This window comes from Apteryx mantelli, chromosome 4 (genome assembly GCF_036417845.1).
Source record: "Apteryx mantelli isolate bAptMan1 chromosome 4, bAptMan1.hap1, whole genome shotgun sequence".
NCBI classification, from domain to species: domain Eukaryota; kingdom Metazoa; phylum Chordata; class Aves; order Apterygiformes; family Apterygidae; genus Apteryx; species Apteryx mantelli.
In genome coordinates this window covers 67,068,754-67,088,644 of record NC_089981.1, presented here as the reverse complement: position 1 = coordinate 67,088,644, position 19,891 = coordinate 67,068,754, and the positions used below count along the sequence as shown (strand labels likewise).

The window sequence follows — 19,891 nt, the reverse complement described above, 5'->3', positions numbered from 1 at the left end:
AATCAGGGTGCTTATATGAGCTGTGTAAAAACTGTGGGGTCATCAGAAGCTGTGTAGCTTCTTCCTCCATCTGAATCACCAGTGTTACTACACCAATTACAAGTCTCTGTGTCAAGACAAAATAGGGTCAGCTCTCTTTTATCTTAAATCTTGTATATGTTCTGTTGTCTTCTAGGTTGGCTAGAAGTTGCGTATCTGAGGTTATTCTTTTTCCTCTGCCCTGCTCCTAATCTGGGGCCTGAGAGAGAGAGAACTTTGTATTCTGGAACTAAATTGTTTTCAATTCTTCTTTGTACTGTCTCAGCAGAGCAAACAAGATTCAGCAAAAACAGATGCTATCCCAAAAGAGGTTCCAATACTGTTGTCCTTCAGCCTAAGTTTACCAGTTTCCTACTGTACAAAATTCGCATAAAGGCAGTTGAGACAGACATTTACAAGATAAATAGAAGCTCTTATTCAATGGAAAAATCTCAATAATTGATAAGGTTAGTCCATTGGAAAAAGTGAACTTTAAGGGCCAAATGTTAATAGGAGAAGAATAGGGATGTGTTGCACTGTGACATTATATTGTGTGTAAAGAATATGGCTAGAAAACCTGATATAGTGAGATAAATATAGCATGATCAGTTTCAAAGATAACTTTGGAACTGAAAGTTGTCCGTGATGATTAGCATTCTGTTTTCACTGTTAATTGGTAGATTGTCACACAAAAAAATCTGCTTCTTATGTTGAGTTAAATATCTTTTGAAATAAGTATGCTGACAGCAAAAATGTAATGTTATAGAAATATGAAGTTATACTAGACAAAAGGAAAGGAAATTATAGAAGCCACAGAAAAAGATAAGGACTTTTGAGTAAGAGGCAGAAAACAGTTTCTGTAAGGTAAAACCAACTCTTCATTTTGTTTATTCTCTTGTTTTCTGGAAAAAAAAAATTAGAACCATATTTTTTCCATGGTTTTTTTATAACTGTGATACAAGTTTGTATTACAAGTCTAAAATAAACTCCTTATTAGAAATATTTAGGAACAGATCAGTTGCTCTGAAATTGCCTACCCAGCTGTTGCTCTCGCTTCTAAAATAGGGTGTCAAAATTAGTTACCGTTTGGGCAATAAGTAGCAGAGTTCTGTGTAATATTTAACACCTACAGCAATGTGATCTTTAAATGCCCTTTTTAAAATAGCAGTTATCCTCAGCTGAAAATAATTTCCTAATGTGGAATATACTTCTGTAAAAGTTATGGACACATAGCACCTCCTTAATGAACTTTCATCAGCTATCCCCTTGATACACATGAATCTCACCCCTGTGTTCTGATCCTTTCTCTTGTTTGGTTTGAAGTTAGCTAATCTGCTCTGTAATGCAAATCTTACTGGCTCTCTGAAAAGCCATTATTAACCTACACTGCCCACAGTATAAACTGCACAGTAGAGCTTTGATCCTTTTGGGGGTTCTAGATCTAAGCATATCATTTTAACTTATGTGAATTGTCCAATTGTTGTGACAATAGAATCAGTGTGGAAAACATTATTTTAGGGTTAGGGCTTAAACCTTTATTTTTAGACTCGGGGGCTTTAATGTCCTATCATTGTGCTTTGTCTTCTGCTGTGGAGGAATGGTTAAGCGAGAGAGGGCATGATCTGATTGGGATGAGCAATCCCGTTCTCAGGGTAAGGGAAGGAATGTAGGCCAAGGCAAGCGATCCTTGCAGCGGCCTTGAGCACTACAAAAGAAGGTATTCACAAAACTGGTAAACAAGTCTAGACGGAACTAGGTTCCATAAATGTCGACGGACCCCTCCGCGTGGACAGCAACCTTGCACCAATCATATATCCGCTTTATGCACGTGGACAGAAGCTGTAAGCCAATCATATAGCTATCGCTAGCACATGCTTATTGCCTGTCTATATATACTCTGTAAAAGGGAGAACGATTATACTCACATTGAGACTCCGTCGTTACTCCGGGCCCGTCCCCCCACACCGACATCTGGTAGCAGAGGATGGTTTACTTCCGTGACTACCGACATTCTGCAACCAAAAAAAAAAAAAAGAGGGAAGGGAAATTTAGCAGTTGATTAAGATTGCTAAGGGATATAAAAATCTCACGTAATAGTATAAATTTTCATCACAGAATAAAATTTTTGAGAGACTACTTTGCTGTAGGGACTTATCAGATGGCATGAGAGGATCAATGCACATAGTAACCAATGTGCCATGACAGTTATACCCTTTAAGATAGGTCATATCCAGTAGAGCACACTTCATATTTGCTTGGTACCATTCTTTCGCTCTCCTGCGTGCACTCTGTCACTCTCTCTGTTGCTCTTGCTCTCTCTCTCTTTCTCTCTCTCTGACAGTGTTGGGAATTAATTCCTAACCTAGGAGATGTCACCCCAGCTATTAAAAGCATTTTCTGGGTGTCCGTTTGTTAATATACTTTATAAAACGTTTTTTACAAGAGGCATTTATCACGCAAACATATCAAACGTTTTATCAGCTTTGCAGTATTTAGTGCATTTCTGGCATTTTGCTGAGACTAAACATGACACATCACTATGATGTAAATAGATATGAGAATTAGGTGTGTGGGATGTACAATATGTTCTCCAAATTTACAGTGGCATTTTTGTGGGATTCTTACAGACTCAGTTTGCCACTTTTTTGCTAAATGTTAATTGTATGCCTCTACCTGTACAAATTTTATAGTGTTGGGAGAATGGGATTAACGGTTTTATTATAAACATAGCTATTTCACAGCTCTTGTAAATCTTCAAATAAAATTTCCAATGCCTGTGTGCAACAATTTTACAATATATGCATATTATACTGCTCAGAACCGCTCACCTCTCCATGTAATCTCCATTCTATTGATGAGACTTTTACCTTTTTATTCAGTATAAACAACTGTGTAAATGTGGCTTTTTGGTGATCAGTTTCTCAGAATGATCAGAAATAAAAAGCCAAGCATCAGTAGAAAATTACATACTCCACAAGAATAAAATGTTGATGCTGCAATATTGCTATTCAAAGTTTGTTAGATTGGGGAAAAAGTTCAATTTATGTTTATATCCCTTATGCATGAAAAGCAACTTGCTAACTTTAAGAACATGCTGCCCTTAGAATTCTCTCTCTCTCTCTCTCTCTCTCTCTTTTTTTTTTTTTTTACAGGATAGAAGATTTGTTTCTTAAGTTTTTATATATTAAATGTTTTTGAGAATTTTCCTAAAATTGTTATGCTGTTGATTTTTTGCATGTGATTACAGGAGGAAATAATAAGTTACTGCATTTAGATAACAGAAATTTTAAAATAGCATTTTAGGTATAAGTGAAATGTCACCAGTCACTGAAAGTTAAAATCTTGACTACCATAGCTGGTAAATCTCATTAGTATATCGTCAGTAACCATGTGACAGTGCAACAACAGGATTGTCCCATCAAAGGAGAAACTCAAAGCCAAACTACAGCTGAGAAAATTAGGAATAATGTTACTATTATGAGCTTCTCCATAATTGCCAGTTTATAGCTTCTTGCATCTTTTTCTAAATCTCATCTGGGATATAGGATGTTATATAACTGCTAGCTTCATTATACTTTCAATTCTAATAGCTATCTAATTATGAAGAGGGAACTTCTGGAAATTTTGGGAAGTTCTCTGTTTTGCTGATGTAACACACTGACCTCCAATCTTTAATCAGGATGTCAGATTCCCTGAAGTGTTGATTCCCCCAAATGCATGTATGTATGTGTCTGGTTGACATAAGTGTTTTTTAGAAGCTGGGTCTTAGTGATACATAGGGCCACCTAGTAGAATTAAAAGCTTACCTGTGATAAGTCCTCTGTAGGACTGAATCCTACAGAGCTAAAACTTTTTTTTGTGTACTTTACTCTCCTGACAGTTTATTAAAATGTGCGAGCTGCTAGAACACACTTTTTTTTTTCTGAGATTGGTAGGGAAAAACAATGTCAGGTCCAGTACCTTTCAGCTTCCTGTGGTACCTGCTGTCCTTTGCTGAGAATGTTGCAAATGGAATGTTTTCCTCTGATCTTCAAACAGCCCAATTAAAAAGTACATTTCTAAGCTCTGAAGAAGTTACTCATCTCAAGTAACAAGTGCCTACAGCTAGAAAAGCTGTGCTGTACTATGATAGTCATCTTCAATTTGCCTGCTTACTGCAATTCAAATGAGCAATATTAGTTGCTTCACAAAACTTGATACCCATTATCTCAGACACATCCTTAGCTGTTAGCTCCAAGATCAGTTCTGGTATATTTTGGGGGGGTTTAAGATAAGCAGCTTTCTTTCAGATGTAGCCAAAAGGAAATTTGCTGATGTGTATAAATATGGTTAGGATAATAAAACATCCACAAAATAAGATATTAAGACACAGAACTTACTGAAGAATGTGGCATTCAATTTCCTGCTGTGTCATTTATATATGCCATACAATAATTTTTATGTAGCAGCCATGCCCATAAACATATCAACATAATTTTCTAAAACAAGAAATGACAAATTATCTTTTCAAGGTTGTACTTGGTGAATGCAAACAAATTAAGTTTCAATTTCTGGATGCTCCTGGGAGATTTTAATCATCATCAGAAAGGAAGTGTTGCTCCATTCAGGAAAGAATTGTGAAAATTATATACTGTATACAAACAAAAGAAAATATTCAACTGTGCTTTCTGTTTAAAAGGTCAACTATTCCGAAGACCTGACTTTGAGAACATTACTTGTTATATTTTTTGTTTTATATAATGGTGATCTTTATTTTTTTCCTTCCAGGGTATTTAATATAGTTTCTAATCAAAACTATTGTAGAAAAAGCATTTGGACAGGTAGTTTGGGTAGGTCTGCACTAAATCCAGATTTGTGATTATAGCGCTCATACACAAATCCAAAATAATCTTAAATTAGTGGATTCAAACTACAGTTTCACATTAAACTGAGCCATTTAATGTCCCATTGCAGACAAAAGGCAAAAGTCTTGCTTCTCTTTCTCTCATTCCCATCCATGCTACTTCCCTTGTTCCACATCTGCTCCTCACTGGACCACTCTGTAACTCTGTTTTACTTACTACAACTACATAGGACTATCTAGTTTTTTTTTGTTTGTTTTGTGTTTTTTTTTGTTTTTTTTTTTTTTGCTCTGACAGACTGTTCTCATGGTAATACATTAAAAGTGTTAAATTGTCTCTTGTGGAGATCCAGCAAACATTAGAGCCAAGACAAAGCAAGCAAAGCAACAAGAGCAGGGAGCGAAGAGACTTCCATGTCTTTCAGCAATTGCAATCGATGAAGTAATCTGCCCACATCTGGTGGAACTGCAGCAGTTAGTACTAGTGGCATTTCACCTAGGGTTGCATGTAGCTTCTGTGGGACACTAAGCAGTAGTAGTTACGCATCCATTAGTAGCCAAACTAGCTTATTTTTAAGCTAACTCCAAGTAAAGCACTTCACAAGTACACTATTACACCTTCAGGGTAAATGTTTGCTGGCTTCTCTCTTCAGCCTCTTGTAAAATTTGAAGTGTTTATTTGCTAGCATTATAAGTTAAAATTTTTTTAAGTCTATTCTCTCAAGATTTATTTACATTAGGAATGTTTTTACCTCTATTCCAGCATTAGTTGGAAATGTTACTGCTGCATGGGCAACTGTATAAACTATAATAGTTGTGTCTCACCATAAAATCAAGTCATTATTGAAACACTGGTATTAAGGCTTTAGCAACATTGATCATCTTCACAAAATGTCTAGTCCAGTAGTTCGGCAAAGAAATGGTATCTGTGCCTACTTACGATTGGATGATTCACAAGCCAACAACAGGTTGCAAAATAAAAAGGCAAAAACCTAATGTATGTTTTTTCTCATTCCCTGGGCTGGGCCATTATATGGTGTATGGAAGATCATATTTACCCTGTCACAGATGTTAGAATTCCATACAAACTGTGATTAAATCTATATCTAAAAGGGTACACCTACCTAAAGGGCCGTTCTCAATCATTGCAAGCGGTATTGTTTAAGATAGTACCAAACCAAATACAAATATATGGACTTGCTGTGAAGCACTGACATTTGCTTCATCATCTAGAGGAAATTCTGCTTCTCACGTGTGGTCAGTTTTGCATTGATACAAATCTGTAGAAGAAAAAGTAGTTATTTATCAGACAATGCCTGTTGTTTTTTTTTTAGCCACGAAAACTCCTAAGAACTATTTGCTATCTTCGTTTACAGCATCTTCAGCTAACACAGTTTTGAAACAACAAAAATGTCCTTTTCAAACCTTTGCAGGGACAGAAATGATATGTGAGACAAGTTTTACATGAGGGAGGTGTGTGCATACCCAAATCAAAATGGTTGATGTCATCTTAAAAAAAACAAAGCAAAAATCCCCAAAACCTCACCGCTGCCAATGAACCACAGAACCCCAAATGACTAGCAACTGCTGCAGGACGAGGTACTATTCTTCTCCAAGGTACTGGCAGACCAGTATCAAAGGGTGCTTTTTTTTTTTTTTTTTTCCTGCAAGCTTTTATTCAGTTACTCCAGCCATATATTTCATGTATTTCAACCACTAACTGCAAATGAGTAGATGGTCACAAGAAGCCAGTAAAGCAGGTTGTTTCCCATTTACTTCATTTAACATTTTCATTGTGACTTGCATCTTTGAGTTTCTTGAATGTCAAAATAATTTTAAATTCATTTGATATCGAGGACTTCCTTTGTTTGGCTCCCTTCATTATCTGTCTTTGAAATGTTTTTAATCTTATGATTTTTATAGTATAGTTTTATGATTTTTTGAAGTTTTATAGTAACATGAAGTTATGAAGTTTATGAAGTTTTATAGTAACAGAGGCTGAGAAAACATTTTCAATTTAAGAAAACTGAAAGCCTGTATTGAAAAAAAATCAAATTCTGCATGCTGACTGTCAGCAATAGCCTGCTCGCTCTGAAAGTGAGATTGTTCTGCAGCTCTTAATCTAGAGGACAGGTTTTCTGTGTCTTGATTGTGTTTTCATATTGGAACTGTCTTTGATTCAGAATAAGACAAGCTTTTTACTTTATTATTTCAAGGTCAGCCTTCTGATTTTTCCATGTCACTGAGTGTTTCCTCTATTGGTAGACATTTGAGATGCATGATGAAGATCTGTCCCTTGACAACTGACTCATAAATGATAATTGCTTTCTCAGAGCAGTGAATTCTGTGAATGCAATTTTGAGGCCTGAATTTAGGCCTCAGAATGAATGTCCAGAAACCTCATTGACTAGTAGCTGTTTCTTGCTATACCCTGTAGGAGAAAGATACTGTACTCTCAAATGCTCATGTTGGTTACATTTTTAAAGGATCTGTCTAAGGTTTCATTCCCCATGAAAGTTCCTATTCCTCAGTGCAACCTCAGTCTATTCCTCTTTTATAAGCAAGATCTTTGAATGTACGACCACTTACTCACTGCAACACTCATTTATGAAAACAGTTCTGACAGTAACAATTACCTTTGTGAGAAGAGTATGTGAGATTCAGACTCTCATAGCTCATGCCTCTTACACATCCTTCTGCTGTAGGACTCCTTTTGCCTTATATTCTTATTCAAGGTAATTTCTATCTTTCACATTTTTCCAAAAAATAGGTGTATCTCTCGTCTTCCCTAACTCTCATACTGCTTCCACAGAAGCTACCTTCCACACATTGGACATTAGTTTCTGTATGAACAGGGCAAGACCCTTTGGAAGGATCACGGTATCTGTGTCACTGTCATTGGGAAGGGAGGGATAATCTGTTCTAAAAGAACTTCACACTAAGTACTGGATTATGGGGAACAATGCTATGAGATTGCCAGGAAGAAACACCTTTTTTCCTCTAAAAGCCTACTGGACTAGACTAGGGCTATTGCAACAACACTGGTTTCTCTGTTAGTTTCTGTAGTACACAGGTGCAGAATAGCTTCCTGAAGTCTTAGGAACATTTTGTAGCATCTCGGATATGATGCCTCCTTTGAGAAGCTGTTCTTCAGTCTTTGTTTTAGCTAAAAACTCAAAGATCCGTCAGGTGCTGTTTGCAATCCTCTACAGCGTGACTGTTAGTACACAGTATCATTTAAAGGAAAACAATGGATTACCTACCTACAGGTGTATAGCTTCAAAATATTTTAGCTGTATGTACAATCACAACCCTCCCTCTTACTCCTTCTGTGATAGGTCTCTATTGAGAATGAATACAGTTCAAAATAAATATGGTAAACATACTTTAACGTCTCCCTCAGCTGATAAGTTGGGCCATTTCTAGGACCTAGTAATGAAATTTTGGGCTGTTATTGCCTTTTGCAGTCATAATAATATCTTTTGCAAGGATTTCAGTGCACTTTATTTTAATCCTCAGATCAGCTCTCTGGAGATAGAAAAATATTTTCTTTAGCTTTTTTAAAATGAAACACAGAAAATTTCCCAAGAGGATATGAACAATAGTGGCAGAGCCTGGAATAGAATTTAAAAGTCACATGTCAATATTAGAAAAAATTCTTTTCCTCATCCTTTTGACAAAGGCCTCTTTTTTAAATGCAGAAGTAGTACGTTGGAGCCAGTCATTTTTGTCTGGTAATTTTGTAGTATAGGTTCCTTTATTTAATCTCATGTTTCAGATGTAAACTATTCAGACAGGCATATTTAGACTGTAGAATGGATCATAGCAACCCCATGTAATATTTTGTATCCTGAAAATGTGTATGCTGAAAAATATCTTCAGTATCTATTTTGGAATGCACTGAAATATGTTATTGATTATTGAAGCATGAATGTATACTTCTTAATTCAGTATAAGGCAATCTCTGCAATAGTTCCAGTAATGGCAGGTACAGAGGTCAGAACTGATGAGGACAATTTAGGACAGCTTCTTGGGAAAAACGAAAAGTTAGAAGAGGTTTGCTGAAAGAAAGTTTGGAGATAGTTCACGTTTGAGTGGCTGCATCAAATATGAACCAAAGTGGAAAGAAAATTCTTAAGGAAAGAAAGAGAAATAGTGGCATGAAACATCAGGAAGAAGGATTAATGAAAAGAAATTAGAAGCAAATTTATACATGTTAATAAGTCTTTGACAGAACATTGAACTTAAAACAAAAGGAAGTATTTTTTTTTCAGACAGTACATACTTCAGTTGTAGAAACTTATTGTTGCAAAATGTTCTGGCAACCAAAACAACAAATGGAGGACGGTTATATTATGGACAGTCCAGATGCAGTCTCTCTTTTAGGAAGTCTCTAAGTTGCTCATTGCTGGAAGCTGGCCATGTAGTAACATTCTGGGTTTTATCCTATTCTCTTCCTATGCACTACTGCTTACTGTCTGAAGCAGGATGTGGGCTAGGTGACCTGTGGTCTTACCTGATATGGTACATTTTATTCCTAAAATTCTCATGAAAGTCATGGGCATGAGTAGGATGTGAATAGTAAAATATCTGAGAAGCTTAAACTGCACTTGACTATTGTCTCTCCTGTCCCCCAAATAATTATGTTTCCCTGTTATACGTTATTCCTTTCTTCTGCCAAAACATATTAGTTTGTTTGCAAATAAGGAAATACAAAGCAGGCCAACACTGGAGATGTGAAGATTTAAAAGTTGTGCTAAAAAATATCAAACTTGCCTAAGCGTCAGGGATAAGAAGGAAAACACAGTATGTTCCGCTTCCTGTGTATCAATAACTCTTTCTTGGGGAATCTGAACAGCAAACTGCATCCTCTTCTCTTCTCAGCTTCAAATCCTTTTCTTCTTTTTTCTGTTATGATTGTGTGTGCTGCTTCAGGTTAATGCAAACAAACAAACACATTACTGTAGATTTGTTTCGAGAACCTGCTTTCAAGTTTCAAGTAGCAAAAATAAAAAAGTATACCAAGAAGTTGTCAGAAGAATGAATTTTAAAAAAAAGTAGTGTATAAAGCATATTCTTCACAAATATTGATTATGTCACTTACTAAAAACTACAGCAACTAATAAATTGCTTGAGTTTATAAACAGAAAGAATTTGGCAATAGTAACGTCCCTTTTTTCACTGATACTCCTTGGCTTTGAGTTTGTAGGTCTTTTCTATATGTTGATGAGAAAATTGACTTAGATGCAAATAAACAGCTGTTTCACAGAATCACAGAATCGCTGAGGTTGGAAGGGACCTCTGGAGATCATCTAGTCCAACCCCCCTGCTCAAGCAGGGTCACCTAGAGCACATTGCACAGGATTGCATCCAGGCGCGTTTTGAATATCTCCAGAGAAGGAGACTCCACCACCTCTCTGGGCAACCTGTTCCAGTGCTCTGTCACCCTCACAGTGAAAAAGTTTTTCCTCATGTTCAGATGGAAGTGTCTGTGTTTCAGTTTGTGCCCGTTGCCTCGCGTCCTGTCGCTCGGCACCACTGAAAAGAGTCTGGTCCCATCCTCTCGACACCCTCCCTTCAGATACTTGTACACGTTGATAAGATCTCCTCTCAGCCTTCTCTTCTCCAAGCTAAACAGGCCCAGCTCTCTCAGCCTTTCCTCATAAGAGAGATGTTCCAGTCCCCTAATCATCTTTGTAGCCCTTCGCTGGACTTGCTCCAGTAGTGCCACATCCCTCTTGTACTGGGGAGCCCAGAACTGGATGCAGTACTCCAGATGTGGCCTCACCAGGGCTGAGTAGAGGAGGAGAATCACCTCCCTCGACCTGCTGGCAACACTCTTCCTGATGCAGCCCAGGATACCATTGGCCTTCTTGGCCACAAGGGCACCTTGCTGCCTCATGCTTAACTTGGTGTCCACCAGCACTCCCAGGTCCTTCTCCGCACAGCTGCTTTCCAGCAGCTCAACCCCCAACCTGTACTGGTGCATGGGGTTATTCCTCCCCAGGTGCAGGACCCTGCACTTGCCTTTGTTGAACTTCATGAGGTTCCTCTCTGCCCACCTCTCCAGCCTGTCCAGGTCTCTCTGAATGGCAGTTTCATTCCTAGTGGTGATGAGCAATGCGGCAATTGTGGTGGGGTAACTGAATTAAAATCTTTAAAGATTGTACAAGATGGTCAATGTTAATACTATAATTTTTTAATTAATTAGGAAGCTGTAATCAGTATTAAAAATCACTTGAGACTTTTTAGATTTAGCAAAAGCTACAAATTAAAAAAATGCAATGGCCTATGAGATTGACCATGAAAAACATTAAGCATCTGAATATAATTCCAAAGAAAATATTAGCTTTTGAGATTTCTTCCTGCTGTGTCTTCATTCACAAGTTCCTGAATGTTTCGCTGTATTTTTTTGCTCAGTTCAATGATTTTAAAAATGGGTAATGTTTAAGTGAAAAACATTCATTTATAATGTGAGATTTATGTAGCAAAAATCTTTCTATATTATCTCACCAGTGTGTGGTTGGGAAAACTGTTATAAATTCATGTACAATTTAAGGAATGATTTCTTTCATTTACTGCTAATGTAATATGTACTGTAGGCATGCTAAAATAATTTCTGATTTGAAGACCTCATAGCCTAAATATGGGGAAGGTATGTGATGGGTGATACAGCTAATGTAACAGGAGCATAAGTGATGTTTCATTTCATTCTACTTTCCTTTAAGTTTCATATTTTTAATTGTTCTTTTTGCGACCTGTGTTCTAAACTAACGCATACGGTGGAGATCAAACTAGCAGGATGGTATTACTTCAGAAGTACTGTATCTTATATTTAAGTCATACAGTATCAGCTTTGACTTCATAGATTTTTTAGGGAAGTCTTGCTTGGGATTATATAAGCACATTCTAGAACACTCATAATTTGTAGTCCTTGTTCCACACTAGAAAAAATTAAGATTCTATGAGCTACTTAATTATCTTAAAGAATTCTAGAGAAAAAGTTTTTTTTTTTAGTAATTGCCTTAATGCTTACAAGCATGACAAGTATAGTTTCAGTTGAAGTTGTGTGAAGCAAGTCCAATGTTTTACATCTCAGTTGTTTTAGAGTCAAAGTGGGATTTGGTATCTGGCATGACAGCACAAAGGTCAGACCTCTTAACCATTGCTTAGCATCTGCTGTTTCTGCACCTGTAGCAAAACACTGTGAGGGCATTCAACAGAATAATACTAACATGGGATGTATATTTTGAAGTCAGAATGATAAGAGTTGAAATAAATCTACAGCAATCTTTCATCGAGGCAAATTTAATGATAAAGTGATCAGAGTATCTAATTAAGTGATATCTCCAGAAGGAGTTTGTGCCATATGCTTGTATAACATAAAATGTAGGTTTCTAAGGTTGCAAACTTGAGGAAATCAAGAACGGTTTTACTAATGTGTAACTGAAAGCCCTGATTTGCATTTTGGTTGAACAGAGTCAGGACAATAATTGTTTTAGTCTGATGATTTAAAAAAAAGTCAACACTTTTCTCCAAACTGCAATTCATATCCAATAACAGTCAGGATTTCTTGTTTTAATGCTACAATATTAGAAGTATTAAGATTGCGCTTTCTTTGGGCACCATTTAAAAAGTCTGCATAGCAGCTGCTCTCGTTGCCTGAATTTCTTTAATACACAGTTATATTAACTTTCATTGATAATACTAAACATTTTCTTTACAAAATATTAATGTTCAGAGCACTGTATAAACATAGTTTCATTACTAGTTGTTAAGTAGCTAATTAAATGTGTTTTACCCATTCTAATCACTAAACACCTGTTTCTAAATCTGTGTTCTGATGCTTTTCACTATCAGTGAAAATTACCACTGGGTGGTGAAAAAAAGTCTCTCTGAGTAACTGCATACCTTCTTTCCTCGCTTATCTAAGAGTCATGATGGAGTATAAAATCTTAATCTCTAGGTCAGTATCTAGAATATTTTGCAGCATATTATGTTGTTTTAGTGTCAGACACAAACAACAAGATAATCATTCTTATGGAATGTTTTGAATCATAACCTGTTTATTTCCTGGAATTTTGATCAGATAAATCTAAACCACAGTGGTATAATTTCAGGGACACTCAGCTGCTATTCACTGGTGTATAGCTAACTGAGATAAACTTTAGATGATTTAGAGTTTAACTGTTGTTATTTTAGTAAAACTACATAAAAGTATGATCCTTTATTTTTTTCACACAATATCCTGAATTTGCTGTTGATTTGGGGCAGCTTTAAAAACAACTGAAACACATTTTCTTTTTCAATAGTTTGAGCTTATAATTCATTAATAGGATTACTTGCTGCTTATTGAGCTTAAAAAGAAAAAAGGAAATATGCTGATGAATACTTTTATTTGTAAAAGTCAGTTCCCTTGTCTTCTTTTTCCATGTGTTAATCATCTTTAGGGAAGAATGAAGCAATGTCTGAAGGTGCCTTTGTAATGTCTTTTTGTTAATGACAATCTTTCTAGACAATCTGTAAACTTATGTGTTCTACAGTCTATGAGAATGATACTTTCCTCCAGTGGTTACACTAGGGCTTGAAAAAAGGTCATAGTAGGGTCTGGTCTCAAATGTAGACACTCATGATGTAGTGCAACTTCCTTTAGGAAAGAAAGATACAGCTAGAGAAATCCAGATACAGTCCACTGGATGAAGGAAGGGAGCTATCTCTAGGGCCAGTCACTATCTTTGCCTGTATTACAGACTCAATGCATTCTCTAACTTATATTCACTGTAGTATTATTTTCTGGCACTGAATATATAAAGGTATTTTTGCACAAGTTTTTAAGTACAGGAAATGTTTTATAAATTGTAAAACAAAGTAACAGCTTTTCAGATCAAGCAGGCAAAGATATTCTGACATTAAGAATATCCATGTTTAAAAGAATGATACAATATGTTGTGATTCTTAATGGGCTTTTTTGTAAATTTGTTTAATGTATTGCTTCAGTTTGTGTTTTTTGCTTTAGCTTTGGAGATAATATGCTGTAATTTCTTATTTTAGATGTAATATTAAATGGAATCATCACTGTAAATGCTGAACTTCATTCTTAATTTTATTATTAATTTAACTATCATTAATATAATTAATTATGTAAAGTAATGTAAGCACATATTGAGCACTGTCAGTTAAATCAAACATTTATAACATCACTTCCAATACATACCTGCCCTTTTTGGGACAGAGTTTTCTGAAGCATCTTGCAGGATAGCCAATTTAGGCAGTTGTACAGTAAAGGAAATGAATCCTAGATAGCCCTAATTTCAGATGCAAAACCTTTCATTTAGAGACTGCTAGCAGAAATTAGCTCAACTTACATTATATTTATAAAAGCTCTATGAAGAGAACCTTGTAATAACATCCTTTTCACTTAGAACAATGCATAGAATCTGTATAATGGTATCTCAAATGTTACATTAAAATAAAGCAAAGTGGAGTATGAGAATCTTTTTGGTCAGATGGGACACATGGAAGAATCTTCCATTTCCCATCCTTTTCCCAAAGAAATATTCTTTCCTCCTCCTTTTTTTTAAAAAGCTGTTATTCCAATACTAATTTTACCAACTCAATTAATTACAATACTGGAATATGCCCAAGGAAAATATACAAGGCAGCCACCTTCCAAACCCAAATTCTCTCCCTAACTAATGTTGATGGCAACACATTTAGCCACAGCAATTTGCATGGCAGTTGAATCACTGTGCTGACAAGCAAACCAAAGGATAATCCAGAAAAACATAAACATGCCAAAAAAACATGAAGAAACAGTTATTTTATTAATTTTAAGAAAGGAGTTGAAAAAGCTGCATAGAATCTAGGAAGAAAAAACAGCAAGTAAATCCCCCTGTCTATAAAAGAAATCACGAAAATTTCTTGCATATGATCTACCCCCCTTTTAAAGGGCTGGTGCCTGAAAATAGGTCTCAAATCTGCATACAGTCTGAAATCAGTAATGGACTGTGAGGACAGAGGTAACAGGTTAGAGGGCTCAAGAGAACGTTTCAAAATGGGAGAAGGGAAAGAAAAGAGAAATAAAGGAAAGAAGGGAAATTTATTTAGACAGAATATTTTAAGTAGTTTTTATTGTAAATCATTTGGGCTTATCTTTGATAACTGAGCTGTGCATTTTATCGGCAATCTTTATCTCTTAAATAAGTATATACTGATACTTTCAGTTAGCAGTTCTGTACTTGGAAGCTCAGGGAATTAACAGTCAGAATTCAGTCCTGTGAGGCTGTTAAGGCAATTTGATAAACTTGTAACTTTTCTAAATGCCAGCAAACTGGAGCACATCTTGATTCAGAGTCAGTCTCTGGCTTAGTTAGAACATTGTTCTTTTCATGCAAAACTTGTAACTGAACTTCTAATAGTTAAAATAGTAATAAGCCTACAGCATAGTTTTTCTTTTTCCTGCTGTCCATGAGGTTGTACTTTAAGGTTTCCCAGAATTCTAAATATGATGCACTTGATCAAAAACGTGATCACAGAAGTATGTGAATAAAATGAAATAGAAGAAAAGGTCAGGTGACATTCACAGAACTCAGAGAGAAATTGCATGCTAACATGAAATGTTAAATATGTGCATGTATGTGCCTAGGTATCTAACCGTTACACAAGTGAATATAAGATGCTAGGATTTTATGGTGTAGTGATTATAAAAACAAAAAAAACAAAAAAAACTTTTCTAGTGTTTCTTGCAGTGTCTGTTTTTGTTATCAAGATTGTTTTATTCCATTTTATTGAGAGAAGGTAATTATTCTGATAGTAGTCAACATTGCCTGCCCTGTTTTCCCCAGAGGATGTTACTTGTTAGAAAAGTATTCTAGGGTAAATGTTGATGATCTATGCTTGGTTTAGTCAGTTTTCAGAAGGAATCTCTTTGATTTTTTTTTTTTTTTTGTTCAAACCTTAATTCTCACCAAAAAATTGATTTAAAAGTAGGGAAATTTTTCTGTGAACTTGAATGACTTTTTTTCCTGTAATTACCTGAATCAAACTGTCTTCTCATAGCTGTAATCTAGTCACTTCAACAGCTCTTGCTTGGGAACAATCATGTCACTGACAAATTTTATTGATTAGTTTAATTAGCTCAAAAGGAATACTGTGAAGTCTGTGAAACAAAAAAATCACAGACAATATTACCTCTTGCTTTTTCTGTCAAGCTGTGACAGAGGAAGTTCAATTTTACAAGTTCTATTTTTCTTCTTACAGAGCTACTAGAAAAGACCCTAAGAAGAGAGGAAGAAATGGGATTTCTACAGGTATACCTTCTATTAAATTAACTAACTTCACTTCTGTAACCTCTAAAATTTTTAAATTGTATTACAGCATTATAATTTTTAAAACTTGCTTGTATCTTAAATTCAGCTTTGGAAACATATGCAGCCAAATACTGACCTGATACCTAGTGAGATTAAAGCAGTTAGCATTCTGCTATGAGTCAATGAATCTAGTCCATCAATGAAAAGAATGCTTCATCTTTTAACTTCTTCTCTTTATGCCATACTGCTGGCTTTATTGAAAATGTATGTGAATAAGTGCAAATCTGAATACAAAACTGCAAAAGTGCTTTTTATTCTACTTCATTGGATAGGTTAGATTTTTTGGAATGTGTTGTTTTCTTCTGTTAATTAAAATCTTTTACTTTCAATTTTAATCAGAGGCAGTGTTTTAAATGTCTGAAACATTAAATGTCTGTCATTTAAGGGTTGTTATATGCTAGAACTTGATACAATATAGTAAATCCTCATAGTATGTCATCTAGCAGCAAAGCTGTTTGTGCTAACTACATTAAATTTGTGCTTTAAAAGTAGGATTTACCTTAGGCTCTGCTTGGAATAGTATTTAACCATAATGGTCAAAGAAAGCATGTATTCAAAACCAAGCTGGAATGGCTAAATAGTGAAGCGTAGGAAGCTAGTGTATAGATTCTTCAGAAAACAGAAAGCTGAAAAGGAATTTTTAACAAATTGCAAAAAGCAGTGCCCAACATGGATGTTGAAAAGGTTAGATAAAATGCGAAGAGTGTATCAGTGAAGCAGCATTCTAGAACTATACCAGAAGCAGAACATTTGTGAGGGAATTAACCATGATACGGCTGTTAAGTAAAATGAAATTATGTATTGATCTGAGTTTTGACCATAGGAGTTTGTTTAAAGATATGCCTGCTCTTCTCATGTATTAAATATAGGACATTTTGAGGGCTAGAGATATTAAAAGAATTAGTGCAGAAACAGTTTGATCCAGTAAGAAGCAGCAAGTTATGAAAACCAAAAATTACACAACACACCAATCCAGCTGTTTCCTGTTCAAACAAAAATCTTGGCCTAGCTTTCTGGCAGCTCAAATTCAACAGGGCTGAGAGCTTGTCTGCGCAAGCAGTTTACACAGGTGCGTATCTAGTTACATCAGTGTAAAAAGATCTCCTTTCATGTGAAGCAGTTCTGTATCTGCTTTCATGTGAAGCACTATAGTTGACAAATTGTTCTAATGATTTTACTTCAGATTGAACGAGGAGTAATTTTATATTGGAGAAAGTTGCATCATAATAGTATATTGTGGTGCATATATGTCCTTGCATGTATTTCTGAAGAGCCTTCATATTCCTTATCAGATTGTTTTATGCCTTTCCCTAACTCATGGTTCTGTCTAAATGTGTGACTCTGACTGCTATTTTTGTATTCAAATGCTTGATATAGCTGGTTTTTACTTCTCCATATGGACATGCTCTCACAGTCAAAGTAGTTAGCAAAACGGTTATTTTTCTAGGTAGTATTATGTCCAGCTTGGTCAATATGTTTCAAAAAGATCCCATTCTGAGATTCTCTATTATTACTTCTGCAGAAAGAGAAAATGCAGGAAGTTCTGGTGTTCATACCCAGAAATTTCTAGTATGCTTTATGTCCTTATCATTGCAGTGGCTACACAGAGCCACATGTTAGTCTGTGTGCATTACAACAAAGAAGTCCAATTTGAGCACTGTCTATAAATATAGCTAAGGCTCATTCGGCAGTGTCTCAGACCACTTGTCCATACCTCAGGGAGTTATACCTGGCACTTTGTCTTGGACACAACAAATGAACTAGAAGACAGCAAAGACTGTGCGAGTGGCAATTCCTTCCAAGAAGATATATAAGACAGCTCCGCTACAAGATCTTTCACTCATATGTCAGTCATGATCTATATAAGCAGATGAAGATCCTTAGACCCATATCAAGGTGATCAGAAGCACTGCAAAGCACACCAATAAGTATCACAGCATTCATCTTCATTGCACATAATTGGTATTGCAGGCTGTGGCATGCAGCAGCCATTTGTGTTCAGTATACTTCAAAAGGTGTCCTTTCTGAATTCAGATTCTGCTCTCTCCTTGAATCTGTTCAAAATGCAGACTACTCTCAATGAAAATAGCCTCTTTTTTTTTTCTTCTTCTTCTTTTTTTCCCCCCAGTATCCTCTCTAACTGTCTTAATTAGGCCAGTTCCTCTTCCATGTTTTCACTACTGCAATCCTGACACTAGTGATTTCTTACCTGGCTTACCATCATCTCAGGACTGGGTTATCACCAGCATGTGAACAGGTGCAGCCACAAATTGTCCTAATGTACAGAAAGTATACCTTGTAATCTAATTGTGTTTATTGAAAGCTGAACTTTTTTTTCATTAAAAATTTTCATAAGTTTTATAGCAGTGTAAATCCAGGAAAAGCCTTTTTAATAAAAAGAACCTTCTTGAGTAAGCTTTCAAAATTTACTATAAAACACATTGCAACAAAACAAAAAAGAAATATATGGTAAAGTTTGCATCACCAGGAACAAACAGTGCTATCCTTACCAAAATGACTAAACCTAATGCAAAAGCGTACTAATTGCTCAGTGAACTTTAACCATGTTCTCAGAGGACATAAGACAGAATAATAGCCATAAATATCTTCCAAATTCACTTTTGAATTTTCAAATAGTCCTTTCTTTCATGCTTCATTACATGGAGCAATGTGATTTTAGGACCACAGCAGAGCAGAACAAGAAAAATGGCCACTAATATGGCGCATAAGGTCTTCCTCTCCCAGTCCTTCCTTGTCTAGTTCTTTAGATATCCAGCTCATGCTGCCTTTCCAACATTAAATTAAAGACAACACAACAGTAGTTCACTATGAAATGTCATTGAAAGAACTTGAAGTAAGAAGTTTTCAAGCATCATGATCCATAGGGACTTGAGAAAGAAGTTGAAAAATAATTTCTCACAACTAAGATCTCCTAAGATTGGAGAGCTTCCAAAAAGGTGTCCCAAAATTATGAGGGTGCAGGTTTTGGTGGGTAGTAGGAAGGGTTCATAGTTTCTGCTTTCATTAAAATTGAATGCTTGCCCTTTTGGCCTCATAGAATTCCAACCTGCAATGTACAGACCTTCAAAGATAGGAACATTGGCCACTGTCCAACTTAAAGTAGGAAAAAGAAAACAAATAAGGGACATTTTCTAGCAGCTCATGGAGTTCTTTTTGAAATCTGGGAAGTTTCTGTATGCTGTTTAAGCTTTGAGGTAAGCTCTGTGGAGGTCACCAGGAAAACATATTTTTTCTTTCTGAAATCTCCCATTACTTCCAATCCCACTACTTGACATGTGTGTCTTCAGTTCAGAAACATCACTAAATGGTGATGCTTCAAGAAAAGTTCTTCCTGAAGATCTTGGTGTCCCCTTTGCCACCCTCGTCCACTTTCTTTTTCTGTTATAGATCTTTCCACAGTACAGAAATTGGAAACTGTAATGTTGCAGCTACTTTGAAAGTTGAAATATTGGGCTTTTAGTTTTCATGTGTTCCTCTAGTGAGGGAAAGTGTTGGACTGCAACTATCATAACAAAGATGAAATACTTTAAGTAAATGGTGTGGATCTTTATAGCTACATCTTTCTACATGAACCTGTCTGTTTTCTGATATTATGTGGTCAGGATGGAAAGTACATGTAGTATATGTAGTTCTTTGATACAGA

General features: G+C 35.8%; 1 protein-coding gene across 1 annotated transcript in view; it reads left to right on the top strand.

Annotated features, from left to right (window-relative positions):
* The window catches only part of CEP128 (centrosomal protein 128), a 142,749-nt gene that overhangs the window by 90,607 nt on the left and 32,251 nt on the right, over positions 1-19,891 (top strand). The window contains exon 19 of the mRNA XM_067296884.1: positions 16,118-16,167. Coding sequence (XP_067152985.1) covers positions 16,118-16,167 — 50 coding nt within the window. The remainder of the gene's footprint in view (positions 1-16,117; positions 16,168-19,891) is intronic.